This window comes from Calidris pugnax, unplaced genomic scaffold, assembly GCF_001431845.1.
Source record: "Calidris pugnax isolate Ruff unplaced genomic scaffold, ASM143184v1 scaffold376, whole genome shotgun sequence".
NCBI lineage: Eukaryota > Metazoa > Chordata > Aves > Charadriiformes > Scolopacidae > Calidris > Calidris pugnax.
The window spans coordinates 680,976-704,191 of record NW_015091140.1 but is presented as its reverse complement, the minus strand read 5'-3'; the positions used below and the strand labels follow the sequence as shown (position 1 = coordinate 704,191).

The 23,216-nt window shown below is 40.3% G+C and overlaps 1 protein-coding gene across 3 annotated transcripts in view; it reads left to right on the top strand.

The window, feature by feature from the left end:
* IARS (isoleucyl-tRNA synthetase) overlaps positions 1–16,649 on the top strand; it is a 155,915-nt gene extending 139,266 nt beyond the window's left edge. For all 3 annotated transcript variants that reach the window (XM_014958674.1, XM_014958672.1, XM_014958673.1), the window contains 6 exons: positions 665–841; positions 4,375–4,486; positions 5,515–5,640; positions 10,620–10,763; positions 11,707–11,859; positions 16,038–16,649. In XM_014958674.1, the coding sequence (XP_014814160.1) occupies positions 665–841; positions 4,375–4,486; positions 5,515–5,640; positions 10,620–10,763; positions 11,707–11,859; positions 16,038–16,120 (795 nt within the window). In that variant the 3' untranslated portion in view covers positions 16,121–16,649. The remainder of the gene's footprint in view (positions 1–664; positions 842–4,374; positions 4,487–5,514; positions 5,641–10,619; positions 10,764–11,706; positions 11,860–16,037) is intronic.
* Positions 16,650–23,216: the final 6,567 nt, after the last annotated feature.

The following is a 23,216-nucleotide window of genomic DNA, read 5'->3' as shown; positions in this document are numbered from 1 at the left end:
TCTGGAGCACAAGTCTTACGAGGAGAGGCTGAGGGAGCTGGGGGTGTTCAGTCTGGGGAAGAGGAGACTGAGGGGAGACCTTATCACTCTGTACAAGTACCTGAAAGGAAGCTGTAGAGAGACAGGGGTCGGTCTCTTCTCCCAAGTTACAGATGTCAGGACAAGGGGTAATGGCTTCAAGTTGCGCCAGGGGAAGTTCAGGTTGGATATTAGGAAACATTTCTTTACTGAAAGGGTTATCCAGCATTGGAATGGGCTGCCCAGGGAGGTGGTGGAGTCACCATCCCTGGAGGTATTTTAAGAAACGTGTAGACATGGTTCTTCAGGGCATGCTCTAGTGCCCAAGATTACTGGGTTGTGGTGGGATGCTTCGTGGGTGGGAGATGGTTTTTGGTTTGGTGGTGGTTGTTGTTGTGTGTTTTGGTGATGGGTGGTGGTTTGTGTTTTTTGTGGATTTTTTTTTTTTTTTGGTGGTTGGACTCGATGCTCTCTGAGGTCCCTTCCAACCACTACGATTCTGTGATCCTGTGATCCTTTGCAGAAACTTTTAACAAATGTTGGTAAATATCTAAGACGTTTTTTCATTACCAAGTATCCTTCTTTCAGTTGGTATACGTGAAAGTCATCTTGCTGTCGTTAATGGTATATTTGGTGTCTCCTCCAGCGAAATCTGGTTCCTACAGACGAGATCACGGTGTACTACAGAGCACACCCGGAGGGTGACTACCTGGATACTGTCATTAAGGAACACACGGATTTCATTTTTGCAACAATCAAGGCTGCCCTGAAGCCTTACCCGGTGCCTACCTCAAAAGAAGTTCTCATCCAGGAAACAACCCAAGTAAGTAGGAAAAAGCATTGACTCCATAGTTCATTTTGTTATCTGCTTTTAACAGAACAAATTGCTTCAATTATAGAAAAAAATATATGTAAATATTTATTTTGGGGGATATAGTAGATATTGTGTCATATTTATAAATTTCCATATCAGTCTTTTTTTTTAGAAAAGAAAGGAGTTAGGCTCTCTATGTGTAGTATTTATTAGAACAAAGCCACTTGGGTACCAAAATAAATATCTTAGGTAGTTGCTTGTGTAAGCTTAATACACATAGTTATTTGTATTTGGATTAGCACATTATTTATACAGCAAAAATGTCATTACTCTGATTTCTTTAAGTTAATATGCTTTTGCATTTGCAACGTTCTCCTTTTAGGCTAAATTTTGCCTTTTGGCTTAGGATCACCTTCAGTTTGAGGACACTTGGTTTTTCTCTCCTGTGTTGCTCAAGTTCAGTCTTTTGTTTTATTCTTTCAGCAGCAGATTTGAACTATTTCCTTTGTTTTCTTTGACCATTTTTTCTGACATGTTTTGAAAATACTTTTGCCATATTTTTATTCACACTTAGTATATTTGGAAGGCATTCCTAGCAGGGTTGAGGAGGAAATATTCTTCAACGACATGTCATGCTGGACCAGAAAGATGAGAACTTAGGATATATCAGACTTTTAAAATTGGTTTTACAGAATGGCTTGGGGGTCTGGGAATAGCCAAAAGGAAAGCACATATTTTGTCCATCTTACTAAGAGTATGTGTAAGGAAATGTTTTACACCTTATTAATAATACATTTATAAAGTCATACGGATTTGAAACAAAGCTATGTTTGGCCTTTTGTAAAGCTACTAGTTTCATCTAGTGACAAACAAGAGAAAACCACTTTGTAAAAGTAGAAATTGGTGGAAATATTTCTTTTAGGTACTTCTCTGATAGGGGTACTTCTGATGGACAGTTTGATGTTAAGTCAGCATCAAATCTGAATTAGAATGTAAAAGCAGCAGGGGAAAAAAAAATGTATAGTGCTGGAAAACACTTGTCTGAATGGCTAAATGGCCGGGTTCAATGTTGGTCGCTGGGTCTTCCCATGAAAGCTTTCCTGCCTCACCAGTGTGGTTCCCCCCACTACTGGTTTTCTGTTTTCTAAATCTTAATATAGCAGATTCTAGTCAAGAAAACCATGGTGGAAAGCTAAAAGATGAGTCAATTGGATTAGTTTTAAGTAACGGTGTTTATGTAAAGATGAAATCTTGTCATGACGGAAGGCGCTGGTTATTCTGGATGTAATTGATAGCTGTTGTCTGGAAGCAAAAATCCATTCTGGTTTTGAAATGAAGTATTATGTATGAAGTAGTATGTAAACCAGAGAGAGGAGGTTTGTGGGTCAGGCCGTGCATTTGCACAACTGTTGGATCTGAGACTGGGAAAACCTAAAAAATTTTGGGTGAAATAAGACTATATAGAGTTCTGTGGGGCTATTGCAATTGGTAAGTTTATAGTAACGTAAGGATCTTGTAAAGGTGGTGGAGCTGAGAGTGCCTCCCCGACAGCTTAAAATCTTGGGCGTGGGGGTTTTGTCAAACAAAACCATTAGCAGGGAGTTATTGCAAGTTCTGTGTCCCGAAGCTGTACAGTTTATGTACGGTAAGTGGAGGCAAAGAAAAGCTTTGTAAGTAAATGCAGAGTTGTTTGTTATTGTTTTACTTTAAGGAGTAAAGCGTGGGTTGCTTTCTGCAGATATGGCTGGTTCCTGGGCGTACAGCTGTGCCTCTGCATTGTTAGTCACACACTTAGATTTTAAAATAGAGGTTGCAAAGAGAAACAGATGATTGAGATTTTAGTGCTCCTGGGCGTACAGCTGTGCCTCTGCATTGTTAGTCACACACTTAGATTTTAAAATAGAGGTTGCAAAGAGAAACAGATTGAGATTTTAGTGTGACTTGAAAGTCTTCCTTGGAAGTCAGGCTTCCTGGGACAGCAGAGATGGATTGCTCAGGGCAGATTTCTGACTCTGTACTCCATGTTCTGCTGCAAGGAGCTTGTCACATTAACAGCTGGGAATAAAAATACCCACAATGAAAAAGTCTTTCTTCAGAAATCCTTTCAGTGCAGGAGTTTGGCCCTTTCTGGAGAGTTGAGTCTGCAGCTGCGTGCGCTGGATTCGTAGTGTGGTGCAGCAGACATGACTATGGTTAGTCATCTTTGTTAGCCACACCTGCACTGCTTTTTATAACTTGCTCTTTCAGGCATAAAGTCTATGAAGATGTGAACTCAAAATTGAATTATGCTTCAACTGTCTTCCATTGGTGGGGGTAGATAAGCAGCACCGACATGGAGAATGCTTTACAGCGATGATTATATAGACAATTATATAGATTTTTCAGATATAAAAGCAGGTGCAAGTTAAAAGAATGAAGTGTGTAATTCCACACGTGGGTTCATAAGTTAAGTCAACCGTGACAGGATCATTGCACCACATCTCTGGAAGACTTTAAAAGGAGTAACAGGGCTGCATGATGTTGAATATATGTGAAGACTGGCACAAAATGAAATGCAGTCTGTCTTCTCTACAAGTATTTTGATTACATTCAGGGTTGGTATTTCTATGAAATTATCCTGGATCAATTTTTGATACACTTTAATTAAGAACTCTTCTTCCAAAGACACTCTTAGAGAGACAGCAAGAAAAAATATCAGCAGTTTCTCAGAAAATACTAGGAAGGAAAAGCAGCTACTTGAAAAATGAATTTTTAATCGCTAGTAGAATTGGGTAAACACCAAATGAGCTTTGCTGCTCCCTAAGTGTCTCTCCCTACTTTGTAATAGGAGCTCAGCAAAGAGGGGCGCTTCCACTTCTGAGCCAGTCATCCTTTGACAATTTGTTTAATTACAATTTGTAATGAAGGGATCTTATAGAGTATGAATCTCATGAAAATTGGTGTAAGGGCAGGAGTAATTCCAGCTGGCACTTAGTTCAGGAAAGGACCCACGCTCGGAAAAAGCACAGTCTTAAAGCTGTGGTTTAAGACCTCTATGAAACAGGTCTGTCTGTGGTATTGCTGCAGATTCTCAAGTCTCTTCATCCTGTGTCTCATTCAGAGAGAGAGAGATATTTGTTTCATTTCTTGTTGGGGTGTTTGAAGTTTTAATTGATGACTAATAGCTAAGGGGGGAATGTTCCCAAGGGAGCCGCTGCCTTCTCTAGGCAGCCACTGAGAGCCACCCTGTCTGCAGAGATGCTCAGTTACCCTGTGAAGAGTCTTCCTCTCTGAAGTATATTCACTTCTGGAGAGAGTGTGGTCACTGTTCATCACTTGTGAAAATCAGGCTGTTTATTCTTCTCTGTTTTTCTTATGTGTTAAATATTTAATATTTGAAGTGCTCTGTCTCTGAAGGAAGATGTGGCAAAAGTTGCCATTTTATTTTAAGTCATTGTCTTAGTATAATAAGACAAGATCTTCATGTTGTTTATTTAAGGAAAGTATTTTGTTGTGTTTGATAAAGCAACGTGCAAATAATCATAATGTTCCTCTTTCTTCAGCTGAAGGGATCGGAGCTAGAAATTACACTGGTGAGAGGCGGTTTGTGTCAGCGCGTTGGGCCAGCCTGTGCCTACGTCAACCTCAAAGTCTGTGTGAACGGGGCAGAGCAAGGTAGGGACGTGCTGGGCTTGACCTGTCAGGGGGGTATCCAAAGATTGCTTGGGAAACAGAGTGAGGAACGGCAGAGCCACAAGTTTGTTTGAAAGATGGTGCAAACTCCCTTCCAGTAGTAGATCTAAATAATTCTTCAAAATAAATTTTTAAAAAGCAAAGCAACATGTTGTCTGTGATGTCTTCTATTGTGGACCTCAAGTAAATACTCAGGTGTACACGGGAGTTATTTGTATTTGTACAAACCCTGCAGAAGGGTTTGTATGTGAAGATCTGTGTGATTATACATATCTATGGATAGAATTATCCATATAACTGTATTTGTGTGTGTACATTCGCCCACGCTCAGAGTCTGTACCTTAAGAATTTTTAATTCTTGCTGTAGTTCTCCATTACAGTAGTAAATGGAGGTGAGGCCTTTCTGTGGAGGAGATCCTGGTTTTGAAAAACTTAGATATTAAATATAGAGCTCAAAAGAACATTTAAAACTTGAAAATAGAATGGCAAAGTCTTGGCTAATCAAAAGATGAGTGCAGTGCTATCGTGAAAAGCATTAGAAGCTTGAGTTATAGATTAAAAGGAAAGAAAACTAGATTATTTTTTTTCCTACGTATGTTTACAGTTGATGTGTCGCAGGAAGTTGCCTTGTTTAACGTTGGCACAAAGCTGCTTCCTGAAGAATAATGACTGTAACTATATAAGCTGGTGAATATCTTGGAGGGCACACAGTCTGCCAGTTTGTAATTAATATTATACTGAATTGTAATTCCGTGACATACAAATTTGACTGCTTTGTTAATGAAACCATATACAACTTCCACACTCTAAATCTGAAGCACTTTGAATCAGTTTCCCTGTTCTCTTCCCTCTCCCTTTCTTACTAGAAAAATTTCTGGAAGACGCCGTGCTGCCAGTTTAAAGTTAGCTTAGAAACTCACTGGAATTAATTAGAAAAAGTCATTGGGAAATCATTGAAATTGGGATGTTGCTTCCAAGCTGCATTTTAATTTCTTAATTTTTGGTTTTAGATGGTGTGTTGCTGCTGGAGAATCCAAAAGGAGATAATACCTTGAACTTCACTGGACTTGTAGATGCTGTCTCCTGCATTTTTGGTCTTAAAAATTCAAAACTGACAGTTTTTAATGGAAACACAGGTAAATGGAGTATAACAAGGAAAATTGAAAGTCTTTCTAGCAGCAGCTAGGAGTTAGTTACTGTATAATTTTTCTATATATATACAAAATTGACAAGAAAATGTGTAAGGCAATATTCTATTTTGTAGCACTTAGCTTCTGAAGCTGTGTTTATAGTCACATCAAAATGTTTCCCAAAGCTGCTGCTAAATGATGCTCATCTCTTCTGTTGTCTTATTTCCACTGCGGTTCTCATCAGGGGGAAATCTGATTTATTTCAGAACGCGTTTCCATCGGGTCCGGGCAATGCCGTACATCCATGGCGAGCTGCCATCAGCTTTTGCAGGCTTTTTTTTCCCCCTAATGCCTCAGTGGGCAGGGTGAGAACTTAAACTGAATGCAAACTGCTGTCTCTGGAGGAAAAAAAATGTTGCTTTTTCACCCTAGAGAAACTTGAGGATCTCTGCATTTCTTCTTTTTAGGAAAATCTATGGAATATTTTTACAGCTTCAACTTTGCCTTTGTTAAGGCATGAGGATGTAAAATATTGTCTATGGGTCATATACAGAATTACAGGCTATATCATAATTGTGTTCATTACAAAGATAATATCGCTGAAGCAGAGAAGAAAGGTGTTATGAAAGATGTTGCAATTAGTGACTCCGAGACCCTACCAGCAAATGGTATTCTCTCCCCTGAGATTAAGATGCTGTTTTATTATTACATTCCTTATATTTCAATACATCAGAAAAAGTTACAACTTAAAAATCGGCACACTGAGAACAAGTTGACACTAATAACTGAACATTTAGTGAAGAAATACAGAAAGTAGAATCCTTGTCAGAGATGTTTCACCGATAACAGTGAACTCTGTATCTTCTTAGTGTTATTTACAGGCTTTGTCTGTTTCCACAGCATTCATATTAAGTCTAAAAGGAGTGCCAAAATACTGCAAAAATGGTAATTGGATGGTACAGAAACTTCTGCTTGTGTGTTCTCATAGAAATATTACTGAAATATTTTAGTGTTCTATTTCATAGAAGCATCACTGTTGGGGTGCCCACAGGCTGGCTCAGGATCCCTGTTTTATGTCTGCCTGTGACATCAGTCTCAGGGGTGTCTGCGGTGTCACCGTTGCCATCTCGAGCTGTAGTTTTCTTACTTGTCTTTTCCTGTAAGTGTTTCTGGGAGAAGGTTTTGGGGGGCTTTCACATCTGATGTAATCCATTACCTCACTGTGCTACAACCTCTTCCCAAGTTGTGCTCAGCTGAACTGAACAGTTCTATCATTATTCTCTGCTTTCAGTTATAGGTGGTTTATAGGAAATTTTTGATCCCTCAGTATCCAAAAGTATCCTTCCAGTTTCTATTATGTTTTAAAGTAGGAAATAGTTTTTCTTAAAAACCTTTTCCAAACAGTAGTGATAGGCTTCATAGCAGTGTGGGATGTGCTTTCAAAGGTGCCTGTGGAGTGGTACAGTTCATCACTGGCACAGGTATTAAGAGATGACCTGCAAAAGGCCGAGAAGAGTTGGGGAAACTCTCATTAAGATTATAATCAATTTGATCCCTTATTTGGTTTGTTTTCTGCCACTGACAGGACAAAAAGATGCGGCATAAATCTATTAATGCTGAATTCCTAAAGGAGGTGGTAAAGAAAATCTAAGCCTCCCCTTGTCCTCAAAGATTCTTTTCTGCTGTAGTAACAAAGGCTTTATTTCTTTCCATTCCGTGTTGCCTTGGCTGTGTAGGTATCACTTTGGGACTTTCCATCTTGGCACGCCGGCTTTAATCTTTCGCTCTTTGTTAAGTGGTCTGGGCAGAGCGGGCTTTTTTCCCTGCCCGCTTATTAACAACATGAAAATTCCCTTGGAAAGATTAGTTTATCAAATTCGCTTTTGTTGCAATTTGGCAGAGATCTCAAATAAGTATTGATCAACAGAAGATACGGCTCCCCGAGGAGCCGAGGTTGAAGGCGAGCACAAAGAAAGTAGCTCTTAAAGATGTTAGAGAATAGAACTGAAATTCCCCGTGTTTGGTTTGGATTCAATCCCTTTGCTTTATCTGCCCAACCTTCGCTCGGGTTATGCCAGGTGAGGCCTGGTGGTGGTTCCAGGGTCTCTCCAGGGGTTTGGTCTGAGCTGCAGAGAAAGGTCTTGCACTCCGGGGGAATTGTTGCTGAATCGTTCCCGGGGGTGTTAATAAAATTGTGACCCAGTAAAACCATATTTCTGGCTCCTTATTTTCCTTCCTGTGGTTTTTAGGGCTGTCCACTTTACTTGCGGTAATTTATTATCTTGTTTTCTAATTGTAATGAAGATTTACTTGGGGTTGTGTAATGGCACAAAATCAGGCAGTTCTTGTATTTAAGGGAGGCTAAAATATGTCACGGCCCAGCTTCCCAGTGCAACGTTGAAATAATGGGATAAACGTTTCCTCCCCAACAGTGTATCCGTGTATTTTCAGTAACTGCAAGAGAACTGAGCAAAGCTCTGGGATTTGTACTGACCTTCAGAAACTGAGAATAGAATTTGTCTCTTTTCACATTAAAAAAAAATATTAATCATTGAAAGGAAAGAGGCTGAGCTCAGGTCAGATAATAAAACCAGTTGTCTGTGACTATTCTTTTTTGCTCTAGATTGCTGAAAAGCTGAAAACTTTGTAAACTTTCTATTGGGCGTTCTCTTTGACTTCCACTTGGCTTCCATGGAAGTAGCCCGTACTGAAAAAGACCTATGTACAAAAAAATGCAATTTGAGCTGAAAACTTTGTAAACTTTCTATTGGGCGTTCTCTTTAACTTCCATGGAAGTAGCCCATACTGAAAAAGACCTATGTAAAAAAAAATGCAATTAATTTATCTTTATGGGAATAAATGAAGCTGTAAATCATATAGGATTGAGAAGAGCAGGAGGGAAGGAAGGTGAGGCAAAAATCACCCTACAAACTTCTTAGTCCTTGTTTTATTTCATCTTCATGATTTTCAGCTGGCTATTTATTATTTTTTTTAAATTCTATTCTCAGCACTGTTTTCTGAAGAGGAGTACAAAAAGATTTTATTTTTTTTTTAATCTTAAATTTTTAAAAGGCCATGAGGCTGTAAGGCACCTTAGGAGAGCGTTACCACTTCAATCTCGGCTGCAGGGAGAACTGACTTTAAAAGTGATTTTAATATTGATGAGCACTTGCAATATCTGCTTGTTTTTGAGTGTATTATTATATATGAAAAAAAAAGGATCCACTTTTTTCTTTCTCTTGCTCTTATTAGAGGGCTATATGAAATGGCTGCATGTTCCCTGAGCTGTGGGTTTCTAGCCCTGTGAAGCCCCTGCTCGCTGGTGCTGGCCCTGCCCATGAGGCGTATGGAGGTGGGAGCAAAGCTGCTTTAGGGTCACGCTAGGAAAAACCTGCTGCTGGCTCCCTTCCCGTGTGATGAAATCTTGTTAATTCCTCTCCACTTGGTAATTTAGTGATTTTTTTTCATGCTTTCCTGTAAGTAAAACCAAACGCAAAGCCCCCTCCTGTGCTCGTGCGTTGCCTGCACCTCAGACGTACCAAGGAAGGGTTTGGGGAGCTGGAGGATGGGCCACTCTCATCATAAATGCTTCATCCTTGAAAAATGGATTTCAGAAGCAGCAATGAAGCTTTGCCTTTTTCTTTCAAGTAGCATTTTAGAATCTTAGATGCATCTGAGGGTTTTGTCCTTCCTTCCAGTCTCATATGTCTTCCACAGTGCATCACCCTTACGTGTTCTGTGGCAGCTGACAAAATCTGGAGAGCTTGTAGCCTGTGATTACTTTTCACCTTAGCAGGGGGTTTGGGCTTTTTGGGGCTTTGTTGTGATTGTTTTTGTTGTTTGGGTGTTTTTGTGGAGTGGTGTGGGGGTTTTTTTTGCGAGGGATGTGTGTTTCATTTTTAAGTTTATAAACATCCCTGGAAAAAGGGAGTGCTACTGCTGCCTCTTCAAAACTGGTTCAGATGAACTGGTGGAGAATAAGCTTTGTAAAGCTGAGGCTCCGTGACACGCAAGTAGGGCTGACACGGAATGAAAAACCTGTTGAAAAAAGATGACAGATGTGCCTGTTCCATAGGCACAGGCAATGCACAATTCTTACAAGAAATTACATTTGTTAATTCTTCCTGGATTTGGTCTTTGGAGTTCTTCTGTAGCTGCAAAAGCTTTGTCGTGGAGAGTGATGTTATTTCTCTGTACCTTTAATGTTGTGGCTATCGGCAGCTTTTTTTACCTCTGTGATAAGCAGGCAGCTGCTCATGGAAGTAGTACAGAAAGGGGCCCTACATATTTCATTTCTATTACAGAAACCTCGTTAGCTTCTCATCTGAGTACTTTTAGGGTGCTGGTAATACTTCTACAATCCTTTGAGATGTGGGTCTGGTCTTCCACCGTTTTCCAAATACGCATGGCCGGAGCCACCTGCTGAATCAGCAGCTATTCTTGTCATTAAATATTAAATTTAAAAAATTAAACGCAAATATTAATGCAGAGGGCATTATTCAGGAACTAACAGCTACTGATTTTACATTTATTCTCCTCTGGAGTTTAATGAGGGCAATGTCCTGATGTTGCACAGTCACACAGCCAGTGCTGCTTCAGGTGGGGAAGTTGGGGTGGAGGCAAAGATTGTTGGTCTTAATTTCATGAGGTGGAAATGGTTGGCTTAAGGGAATAAGTTCTTGCTTGTTTTAAGTTATTTAACTATTTTTATTGCATAGGTAATCGCATCCTGTATTTATGTGTGTAAGAAATGGCACGTAGGAGCTAATTTCCACAGCAGACGAAGTACTCCGTGTTAAAAAAACAAAGTATTTTCGCACAAATTTGATTTTTCAAAAGAGAGGAAATGCTCTTTCTCGAGGGAAGGGATTGGGAAGAGGGAAACTCTTCCGCAGTGGAACCAGTAGTTAGAAAGCCTCATTGTCAGCTAATGGAGTGAGAACTGGACCCTGTAATGGCCTGACCGGTCTCATTTTCTTTTCCAGAGCTGATAAACAAAACCGACTTGCTCAGTCTCAGCGGAAAGACTCTACATGTGACAACGGGGTCAGCACCTGCGCTGCTCAGCTCCCCCGACGCGCTGCTCTGCCAGTATATCAACTTGCAGCTCATGAATGCAAAACCACAGGGTACGTAGGATACTCAGCTCTCCTCATTTACAGCCAGAGCTCTTTGTGCTGTAAGTTTTGGGCACAAAACACATCACTTACTGATGAAGATGGAGATGGAGATTCTGTTGGTTTTTTTTTTCCCCCCCTAGTATTTGCTTTCTAATAAATACAATGTTTATATTTAGCTTTTCTCCCTCCCCAGGAGAGCTGGTTTGAGATAAGGGCCAGCATTTAAACATGAGCCCTTGGGCATTGTTCTCCTCTCTCTGACCATCAGCTCACCTCAGCAGCTTGTTTCAAAAGGCTGAGGCTCAAACTGACCAGAAGCAAAGGAGGACCCAGCTCTTTACCAGGACATTGTGAACAGCCTGTGAAACATTTCTCAGTGCTATTGAAAAGCCAAATGGATTGTGTTATTAACCTGATCTGGAGCATAGATAGGTGTATGCAATTCTCTTTCTCAGCCACTAATCTTGTAGCTTCTCCTCTGAACCCTCACGTTGGGACCGTTGCCGTTACTCGCTTGCTTTTAATCTCTGCCCTGGTACAAATCCTTTCTGGATTCTCCATGTGGAATCTTACTGGCACTACTGGGAACTTACTTGGGCCAACTATGTGTTTTTAACTGGGAATTCAGATAATCAAAAGGTGCTTTGTGAGCTTCTGTGGTTTGTAGTGGTTTGTGTGTCCTGTTGAAATATTTTGTGTTTCCCAGTCTCTAGGTTATCCTGTTGACTCATGTAAAAAATTCTGCAAAGTTGTCTTTTGTCTGTGTAATCGCTTCTACTTCTGATTCTATAATTCATGACCTTATTTACTGAATGTCTGTAAATAGGTTGGTATTGGTAATTTCTCAGCACTATGAAATAATAGAAATGAAATGGAAGAAGAAATCCTAAATTTCAGTTTACCAAGATAAATGAAATAATGTAATTCCTCACCAACTGTTTGTCTTGTTCAGAATGTCAGAAAGGAACAGTGGGAACTCTCCTAATGGAAAACCCTGTTGGTCAGAACGGATTAACATTCCAGGGTCTTCTACATGAAACAGCAAAAGTTTTTGGGCTCAGAAGCAGGAGGCTAAAATTGTTCCTGGATGAAGCACAAACTCAGGGTAAGCACAAACTTTTGGTTTGCTGGTCCAAGGATACTTGGAAGTTTTTGTTGAGGAGCAGTTAGTGTAGCCTGAGATCAAATTTACATATTGCTTTCTAATTTTGCCCAGTAATTCAATATTTATTTACTAAAATCCTTTAAGCACACACATTTAGAAATTCAAAGCTGTAATGTATTCCCTTCAAGAAATGGCCACGGCAAGTTCTGTAAAAGTTTCTTCCTTTTGAAATGGAAAGGTCGGTCAGCGATGTGATGCTGGGACTGAGCAGGGAGTGAATCTCCTCCTAGAAGAGAGCGAGTCTAAAGCGTAACTATTTTAAGAACCTGTTCAAATTGTCCCTGTAAGATTCATATTGTTACAGATAATTATTTTTTTTCCTTCCTTTTGGAGAGTGGGAGTGGGTGGAAAAGAGTATGGGATCTATTTTATTTCTGTGTGAGTAGGTCAGGCTGGGCAGGGTGCGGCAGCTGCAGCTCATTCAGATACCTGGCGAGTAGGAAGCTTTATCACACAGTCACGGATCTGAAACGTTAAAGGATCTTCCAGAGCCACAGACAGATGGTGAAGCTTAAAAACAAAAATCTCTGATTCATGAGAAAGATAAGAGTAAAGATTGTAACCACCTGTAGTGCTAAGAAGTTGGATCCGAGAAAGATTTGGGACTTTGACAGGAAGAATGGATTGGAAACTACATGGTAAAAAAAACAAACCACAGGTATTTCTGTGTGTTCAGGGAGATTCAGCTCTTCAAAGGAAATGATGCAGAGAATTCTGTCTCCAGTTTCTCACAGTGACATGATTTACAAGCTGTTTGGGAGGGATACATAACACTTCACCTTGATTTGTCACACGTTGGGTTACCTGTCCAGAAGTTAGATGTCTCGTTTATCCTAGTTATGGAATCCTAGGCTGGGATGGATTCCCTTGGGAGCTGACCAGGGAAGGAGTGTCACTCTCTAGTGTAGCTGCCGAAAACTGAGGTCACTTGGCTCCACCTGGGCTCAAGGGATTCAAGTGGGACAGATCAGAGCCAGAGCAAATACGCTCTGACTTCTTCTGTTGTGGATTTTTGGTTGTTTTGTGGGGTTGTTTTTTTTAATTTCATGTGACCTGAACCCTGTTTATTCAAGAGTCATTTCTGTAAGTAAAATGGATCTCAAATGTTGAGACTTTCGAGGGATAGTTTAAGCTAGTGCTAAAAATAACGTGCTGAATGGTGTTAACAAACACAGAGAGCTGGAGACTGCAGTGTTTAGAAACGGCCCAAGGTGTAAGAGCCGAGTGTATCAACCACACTTCGTGTGCATAAACAAAACATGTATTTGTGCAAAACCTTGCAGAGGAGGAATGGAGCTGTTCAGGAGCAGCTGATGTCATACCTATTTCTTTTTCGGTGTCTTTCGTTGCTGCGGGGCAGCAGGGGTTCCCAGCAGCGTGGGACTTGGTTGAGATACTAAAATAGCTCTTGGGGAAAACTTCAGAGCTTTGAAAGAGGGAAGTGACTGACAAAAGAGGAAAATTTACAGCCTTGAAGTCTCAATTGAAGTACAGATTTTTAGAATGCCTTTACCTAAAAGGGAAATTGCTATAACATATTTGTAGGGTGAATTCTCCGGAACTATTTAAACTTTAAATAAAGTGTATAAAGTGACAATTTGCAATGATGTGACAGATCAGATTTGATAAGTCTTCAAAGGCTAAAACAACTGGGTTGGTCTTTTTTAGGCTCAGAACGTAGAGAACTTGGTCCTGGAGGTTTATTTGTGTAGCTAATAAATGTTTATGCCCATATAGCTGTGCTTCTGCAGTCCCAGATTTAATTCTCACCATGCAGCTCTTTTAACAACATATTTTAATGGTATAAACACTGGAATGGTCATACTTTATCTGTAGATCTCTTTATATGATAAATAAGTGCTGCATATAAAACAAGGATTTTGAAGCCTCTGGAAAACATTAGTTCAATGAATGTTTATGTTGCATAAATGCAACATAGTTCAATGAATATATTGTTTCAACTTCATAATCTCCTTATCTTTTTACCAATATATTTCAAGGTCTTTCATTCAAAACAAGAAGTTCAGTCTCTTTTCTTGAAGTTTCTTTTGTTATGGTCTATTCTAAAAATCAAGTTATTTGCTGTTAAGCATTTGAAAAGTTTGAAAATAAGCCATGAATTAGAAGTGTGATGCCTGTTTTTATAGAAAGAAAAGAAAAAAAAAAAATCCCTTGGAGGAAAATGAGTTATCAGTGTTGAAAGTATTATTTTTACAAATGTCAGGTGCAGGCAGTTGGGCACCTGCTCTCTATGGCGCAAAGGCTTCCAGCTTTTCAGAAACAAATGGGTGTTTCACTCCCCTTTGGAATATTGGAAAAACACTCTATAAATAAATGCCAAAGGGGTGAGTGTGGCTCCTTCATGAACCGTGTTACAGGTACCTGATTCAGAGCCACCTTCAGGATGCAGGCAATACTTTTTATTGTGCTGTGGTCAAAGCCTTCCTTTGGAGGAGTTGGCACAGAAAGGGGGGTGTCCCTACATTTTCCTGCTAAACCAGGTTTCCAATTCTGATAGTAATTATTCTCTTAAATAGTGTTGAAAATAGTAGCTTCATGTAGTTCCTAATTCTTCAGGATTTTAAAAATAAAAAAGACTTTGAGACTAAGTTCATAATTTGTTCAGCTGCTTCTGCAGACCAAAAGAACTTTTTTATGTACTGATGTAACATTTTCTTGGGGAGGGAAGGAAGGTTAATGAGGGAATAAAGCCCTAATTGCTGAATTGGATTATACCTCCACTCTCTTAGCTCTGTAGATGGGCATTCAGCTGCGTAAAGCAGGGCACTACACTGGAAGAGAACTCCTTAAAACCAGTACCATCATATTCCATAAGTGCTTCTTAATTCTTTAATTAATAGATGGCTTTTAAACTTCGATGCAGACTGTATCTGCTCAGTCTAAAAATATTTTTCAAAGAACGATGGGGGCCTTAATGTCAGGCTTGTGCATAATCTTACATGGAAACAAAACTCGTTGCCATTTCTAGAATCAGTTTTCACTTGGACATCGTGTTACTGAAAACTTAAACTGCTTTTCTGTGCTCTCCACGGATGAGCTTCAGCCCCGGCCCCCTCCACCCACGCGGTGCCTCGGTCTCTGGGCTGGAGGAGAGCCCACGGTAGAGCAGCCGTCAGGGCCGGGATACACTGCAGGACACCACAAAACTGTTTCTACTGAAAAAACACCCAGCCCTTGGGAATGTTATTAATCTGTCATTTGTGCTAACGCTGGTGCCAAAATTTAAAATTATCCTTTATTTGCAGGAGTTGTCTGTAGGGATTCTGGTGTGCAGAGTAACACCGTAACCCCCGGTACGCTTCTGCTTTGGTTTCCATGCATCTATTTGTGGTTACTGCTTCTTTGAAGTTTCTTAGTGGAGAGACCTCCAGTATATTTGTTATTCAGATGAATTTTGTTCCAAAGCTCTGCCTCCCAGTATAACAAATGGTGGGGCTGCCTTGTGCTGGGAAGCGGTGAGCTGGAGAACATCTTGCTTCCTGAGAAAAGTGCTCTGAAAGGTGGCAGGAGCAGGGAAAGAGATTTCCACTTCTTAGCAACTTTGCAGGTGACTTTTTCTGAAGCCACAAAGCGCAGTTATTGTGTTATGTGTTTCGTAAATAATTATAAACCATTAATCAGCCTGTTGGAAATACATTATGCTCTTAAAAGAGGTTTGTTGGCGAGACTTTACCCTATTACTGTTTCAAATTATATACATATAGCTATGAAAATTCTTAAGGAATTGATCTGGTATGGTATGAAATTCTTCTTGTATTGTTAATATTGACTCCATATTATTGCATTATGAAATAATGTTCTGTACTAGATGTTATTCCATGTGGATGTGGAGCTGGGAGCTGGGGGCTGACACAGGCTTTCAAAAAGTTCTAATTTTGTAACCTGGAACAGCATCTCCAGCTCCTGTGGTGGCAATCCTGAGGTGTGGTTGCCCATCCTCTAACACAGCCCATGTTACTGAGCTGAGCAGATTCTGTCCTAGTCCCATTTGGATACAACCAGCAGAACTGTGAATAAAGAAAAACAAGCATTCATAATTTTACCTGTAAGCAAGAGCACTAACTGTGTCCTGTTTCTCTCTTGTTTTCTTGCTTCAGAGATCACAAAGGACATCTCCATGAAGAACCTGAACACGAAGACAGTCTATGTCCGTGTTATACCCACCACAGCCGAATGTTGAGAATTCCAGTTTTATGAATACGACCACGTAGACTCTTCTCTACAAAAAATGAAGTCAAATTCAGTATGCTTTTAGATGAACATCCAAAGCTGTGTATGGTACTTTCTAACAGCTCAGATTGCACACAGGATGTTTTCTACCAGTGCATGTCTAATATGCTGCTCTTTGGTTCAAATACAATGTATTTTCATTCTGTTATCTTCTGATAAAAGCTGTTCAGAGAAATGTGGGAACTCCTTAACCTTAGATATCTATGCAGAAATTTGCCTGAAAGAAATGGAACTAGTACCTCAGTGATGCTGTTCTCTGCCTGTCCTTGATGCAGAGGGCGTCCTCGCTTTTCTAATCCGTGGGTTTCCTACGAGGCTCTGTGAGACACGTACCGTGTTACAATAGCTTTGGCACTTATTTAAGGATTGCCTGGATTTGTTTGGTCATACTAGCTGGATTTTCATAAGGTGTGTGGCTGTTGATTTAAAATACTCCCTAATTACAACATTTGGAACAATAAATTTGCTTCGTCTCCAAACTCTTGTTTCCCTGAGTTCAGACTGCTTTGCTTCCTTGTGTTTTCTGAAGAACATGACGCTTAGCACATCGTAGAGATGAGGAAATCCTAGAGAAACTGGAAATCTGACAACGTCCGTACGGAATGGCAGAGACTGTTACAGGTTGGGGGGTTTTGTTTGGTTAGGGGTTTTGGGGGGAGGGTTGTTCACTTTGGTTCCAGATTTAAAATGAGTTTTAGATGGAAAATAGTGTTGGGTTTTATGTTTTTATGACAGTCAATATAATGTTAACACCAAACATTTTGTGTTCACTTGCGTATCTGTGGACAAATGAAATATCAGGCAACCATTTTTCCCTTTGAGGATGGTTTTTGCCTAGTCTCCTTAAACTAGAAACTTAAGCAGAGTGAAGTTTCGCTGCATTTCCATAGTGTTAATCAGTGTTGGGATCTGCTATTGTGCAGCAAAGGGACCGTGAGGAGGCAGACGTGTGGCAGCTGCCTGTGCTCCCAGGCTTCCTGAGAACAAGGTGACGTCTGCTGCGAACAAGAGTATGAAGAGAGCTACGTGTTGTAAGGATAACAAAGTCTTGCTTAGTGTGTTTTTCCATTGCTCTTATGTTTTTCATCTTTACACTATGAACATAAACCAAAGCTTTTTTTTTTTGGTAACACGATGTTAGTGGGAATAGCTATAAATAAATGTTCTGTGTAACTGCTGTGCTCTAGTGGGCCAATACCAAAATTGTAAGTGCTCCTTTGAAGTACATCAGGTCTCTGGCATTCAGCTTACATAAAAATATTTTTATCAGTATTAAAAATGTCAGTGCCTGAACCTACTGAATCACTGGCCCGTTCAGTTTAGTCAGTGTTGGACATTGCCCTCTACCTTTCCCTGTAAGTCAGCTTGCTAAGCTTTTTATTGGTGTACTGACATGGAAATAAAATTTGCATTGGTTGGTTGGCTTTTTTTTTGGTGACATTAAAAATGTCCAGGTTATGTCTTCTGCGAGGGTGAGACTGCTCTTCCTAAGTTGAATAACTTTGCTTTATTATTTATGGAGAATAAATGAAGATGGTGAATGATTGCAGTCTAACCTCATTCTCAATGAGACAATCTAAGGGGACAATGTTACTTGCATTTTTAAAGAGTTATTTGGGATTTAGCATTTTGTGTATGTGTATTTTTTATTTCGAAGGGTATTGGCTGGCCAAGTTCAGTGTAAAGACTGGATTAGATGTTATGTATGTGTACACATACGTACATGTGTGTGCTTTGCAGTGAATTAAAAGCCCAGCCAAGATTTATGAGTTTACTCTGAGTTACAAACGGAAAAAGATAATCTTCAACAGAACCTTTTTTTCTTTCTCAAATATATTTACAGCTGTTTAATGTAAAAAATCACCTGCCCTTAAGAGAAGAAATACTTCTTGTGAACTTGGTCCAATAACCTCGTACTTTACATGAGGTATAGCTTAGCATTTTGTGTATGTGTATTTTTTATTTCGAAGGGTATTGGCTGGCCAAGTTCAGTGTAAAGACTGGATTAGATGTTATGTATGTGTACACATACGTACATGTGTGTGCTTTGCAGTGAATTAAAAGCCCAGCCAAGATTTATGAGTTTACTCTGAGTTACAAACGGAAAAAGATAATCTTCAACAGAACCTTTTTTTTTCTCAAATATATTTACAGCTGTTCAATGTAAAAAATCACCTGCCCTTAAGTGAAGAAATACTTCTTGTGCACTTAGTCCAATAACCTCGTACTTTACATGAGGTATAGCTGAATCAGGTTTCCTGGATTGTCTTTAAGTAAGTGACTGTTTTATCCTGAAAATGGAAACTGGCCTTTCCTTTGACTTTATACCTGAGCTTTCTCTGGGAAGCTCTTCTGGAGAACAGCACTGGCTGATGCTCTGATAAAACTTACAGTTGGAGGTAGACTTTATACCTGAGCTTTCTCTGGGAAGCTGTTCTGCAGAACAGCACTGGCTGATGCTCACAGTCGGAGGTAAAACTTACAGTTGGAGGTGAAGGATTTGCATTGTTTACTCACAGGAAAGGGGTGTGAAGGAAAAATATTGCTGATAATTCTGTTTGTGTCCCTTAGTTCTTCAAGACCTGTGGAAAGGCAAGAGGCTTTAAGGCAAAGACAGCATTTTATTTTTGTGGACCTGAAATTAGTCTGGTTCGTTTGTGCACGAGGCTGTGTGAAGGTTGGTGTATGGGCATAACTACCCGTTACCTGCTTCTCAGAGAGTGGGTATGGAATAATAAGAGTTTATACCGTATTCTGAAGAGCAACCCAAAAGCCAGAGGGAGGCAAACCATTATTTCAAGAAAAGGAGATGATGACAGGCTACAAACAAGACGTGAAGCGTAGGGTTGGGCTTTTTTTAATCCTGTTTCACCACAACTTCAGGTTCCAGGAGGCTGGAAGAATGCTTTCCTGTGCATTTCTAGTCCTACCACAAAAAAAAATGAGACAAAATATCGCCAAAAAGACACTGGAATAATGAACTGCTTTTACAGAGTCTCCACAGCAGAGGTACAGAGTGCACCTGGAGTGTAACACTTGCATTCAGACACTGCCTTATCCGGGGGATGCTGCCTACCTGAGGCTGAATAAATACAGATGTCTCCTACATCTGTCCTAATGTAATTGAGCTGCATTTCTCTCACCTTGGTAAAGCACAGATATATATTCATATTGCTGGAGCTGGAAGGTACCACATCTTGAACAGCGTAGGAAATACTCAGTGTGGAACAGGGAATGTAACAGTCTCGTCCTGAGTGGCAGCGTGGCACAAAGAATTATCTCTCAAAGAAATACAAAACTCTCTTCCTTGTTAAGGCGTATGTTCAGGTCGCCCTAAATCTGGCTTTAGGGAAGTTGACCCAAGAAATCCTTCAGTAAGATCTGTTTTTGCTTTTCCAAATGAGGCTTGAGCTTAAAAATTAGAGGGGGAACTCTTCAAGTAGATGTACTCTGTAGGGTGGAGTGGCAGCGTGGCACAAAGAATTATCTCTCAAAGAAATACAAAACTCTCTTCCTTGTTAAGGCGTATGTTCAGGTCGCCCTAAATCTGGCTTTAGGGAAGTTGACCCAAGAAATCCTTCAGTAAGATCTGTTTTTGCTTTTCCAAATGAGGCTTGAGCTTAAAAATTAGAGGGGGAACTCTTCAAAGTAGATGTGCTCTACAGGGCGTGCAAGTGTAAACAACTAAGTTAAAGCTGTTGTTTCTTCATGTAGCTTGATTGTGCTTTTTTCCTAAGGTATTGATTCTTTAAAGTGAAATGGGTGTTCTATGGGCACAAAGTTACACTTAACCTGTTTCTTTCCAGGGTTATGGACTTAATTTCCAGGGTCAGAAATAGTGTGTGGTGCTTGTTGGTGCTTCCCTTGCCCCACTTCACCTCTTTCTCCTTTCTTCATTGCACACACTTCTCATTCTTCCTTTTTTCCTTTTCCTTTCTCTGTTTTTTGTTTGTTTGTTTGTTTTTTACCTTTTTGCTTTAGTTTCTCAATGGTGGTTTTCTGTCCACAACCACGTATTCCTCATGGGTTGTGATGACTGGAACAGAGACCGTGTGCATCTGTGCTCTCCAATCCCATCCTATCACAAGGATGGAAATGCCCATAAACACTCCTGTCTTTGGCAGGATTGGTAAAAGCTGGCAGAGGGGGCAGTTCAATATCCTTAGGACAGGTAATGGAAGAAGAAGACCAGAGTTTATTAGAGGACACTGCTGAAAATGCTTCTGGGTCAGTTAACTTTACATCAACCTTTTGCAATAAGTAGCATGTAATTAACAAAAAAATTAATTTTGTTGCAGAATTACAGTTTAAATTTTACTTTCAGCTGCCACTCTGTTAGTTGGCTGTGATCTCTTAGCTCTATAACATACTGACAGTGAGCATTAGGAACAAGTTGTGACCCACTTGAGTGAACTTGGTGCTTTTTCTGCCTTCCATTTTTAGTATTCTTTTTTTATTATTCTGGATAATACTATTGCTTGAGAGAATTTGTCTCGTGGGATCTTGAAGTGGGGAATGTTTCCTACTAATTTTTTTATTGAGGTTTTTTAATGCACTTCTATAACCTCATCTAGGTTGGGCTAATAATAGTATCTTGGCTTGACGTGATATTCTTCAGGATTTATATACTTCAATTAGCTTCCCTCTTAAATAGCTTGTTATACAAATTAGGTCCCAGACCACTATTGCATAGAGGAAAAACACTATCTGAGCACTCAGAGCACTGCGTTACACCATTTACTGTGCTCTGTAGGAGTTTGTATCCTTGAATCCTGGTGCAGTCTGACCCTCTGCTGCACCAGCTTCTCGCTGTCAGGGAGCTGTGGTACAAAACAGGGCTGTTGTTACAGCTGTACCCAGAAATCATGGGGCTGTGGCTTAAGAAAGAGGAAAAGGAGACATCTCCCCTGTCCCACGCACAGAGCTGTCTCCCCCCACACCCGATTTCCCCTCCTGTCTCAAACAACACCCCCTGGGATCTACAGGGGGTGGTTTGGGCTCAGAGTGATTTGCTGTCTGTTCCATTTCTACCAGGCAGGAATTTGTGACACCCATGTCAGGCTCAGACGTGAGACACCAGCAGAGCTGTGCGCACAGGAGAGCAACGGGGCTGTTTGCTCTGCCAGTCCAGTTCCCATCTTTCCTCGGAATCAATCTGTAAGATGTAGCTATATACCACAGTAATTTTATTTCCCTTTTCAGTTGAATGTGCAACAGTCAAAAACTTGCATTTCTGTTTTGTTTTCGTGGAGTAAAAAAGTAGTGACTGTTGGTATCCTTCTGCAAGTAACTGCCATCCAGAGAGAAGAAGGGTTTCAAGGAGAGAAAAAAATCATTACAAAATCTGTTTCTCCTCATCCTGTTGTAAGTTAATAGCAGCTGATGAGCGGTATGGCCCTCTTGCAACTCTGAATCTCTCTGATTTTCAAAGGTGGAGCTGAGGTATCCTTGTCATTACTGCTTAAGCACAAAGCAATTATTCAGTACGTCAAGTCATTTTTTTTGCTCTTTATCTGATTTCTTAGGGGGATAGACTCTTGACGCTGATTAAACAGATTGAAAAAAAAATAATAATAATGTATGCAACTGCCTAACAAAAGGTGAGCCTCAAAATAGTCTCAAATCATTTCCTTTAACATCTTTCTTTCGAAGCTGGAAGGGAAGAGCGAGCAGCGCAGCGACATCCACGCACGGAAGCAGCTTCCCAGTATGAAGACTGTTTGGGTTAATTTTACTCTTGCTGTGCTGTGAGTGGTGGTTAACTGGGGTTGGGGGGAGGGTGTGTCTTCAATTATCTAACGTTTTCCCCAGTTAAAATGTTTATGTAACAAATATAATTATAGCTTTTATGTAATTGGGGGGGGGGGAGGTTCCTATTTCAGTATGTCTGGGCATTTCAGTTAATTTCCAGTCTCTGTCTGTGCAAAGTTCTAATTAGGGGGTCACAAAGCTCCTCGGAAGACTTCTAGAGTTCCTTGTATATGCAATTAGAATAAAATTGCCCCTAAAGATATTTAATTTTTTTTTTAAGATTTTGTTGGGTCAGAGATAAGGGAGTTGTGTATACATTATCCTAATTTTGCAATTTGTTCCAGTTCCCTTTAGTGTTCAAAACAGCGCAGCTGAAATGTCCCAAATAAGCTAAATGCACCCTGGCACTTAATGTGTGCTGTGTTTGATGGAGTGTGACAGCAGGACAGCTGTGCGTAAGGTACTTCCATGGAATATCATTTGTAGTGTACCTGAAGGACAAATTTCCTTTGTCAGAAGTCAGACATTTTGTAAAGGTGAAGACTCTCAAAATTTAGAGATAGAGCATGTGTTCTGTGATTAATAGTGCTGGAAAATGCCAAATCATGGGATCTTTGGGACTTCCACGGCTTATGGCTGTCATAGGCCAGGCATTGGAAGTGGGAGGAGGAGAAGACAAGCATGGCAAACTTAATTTAGGGATCTTGTACTGCAAATCTTGCTTATGGACAGGATATGGTCTAAACAAGGATGAAGGATGCTGAATATTCCTGAAGATGAGTGAATGTTTGTAAGATGGAAAGGAAACGTTACTTACTGTGTCAACTGAACCCAAAACAACAGGCTTATGCACTTACAAACCAAGAGCTTTACAGGAAAGGGAGTTGCAATGGATTAGTAATTAAACAAGAACTAATAATTTCAGAGTTCTGCCAAACAAAAGAAGTCCCCCAAAAAAGGAAGCTCTGGGCTGTATAAACAAGGCTATCTGCAAGATGATGAAGTAATCTTTCCACTCGAGTGCTGATAAGGCTCCCGCTGCAGCACTGGGTCCAATTTTGGGAAGCAGGCTGTGAGGAAGATGGTGACTGTCTGGAGAGAAGCCAGTGAGGAGAAGCAGGAATAAGGTCTGGGAAACATGACCTGTGGGGAAAGACGGGAAGAATTGGCATGTTTAGTCTACAGCAGAGAAGCCCGAGGGTGAGATGTGATAAGTCTTCTAATAAATAAATAGTAATTGCAAAGAGAATAGTAATGCACTAGTTTTTCAAGAGGCCTTGCAGTTAAATTGGATG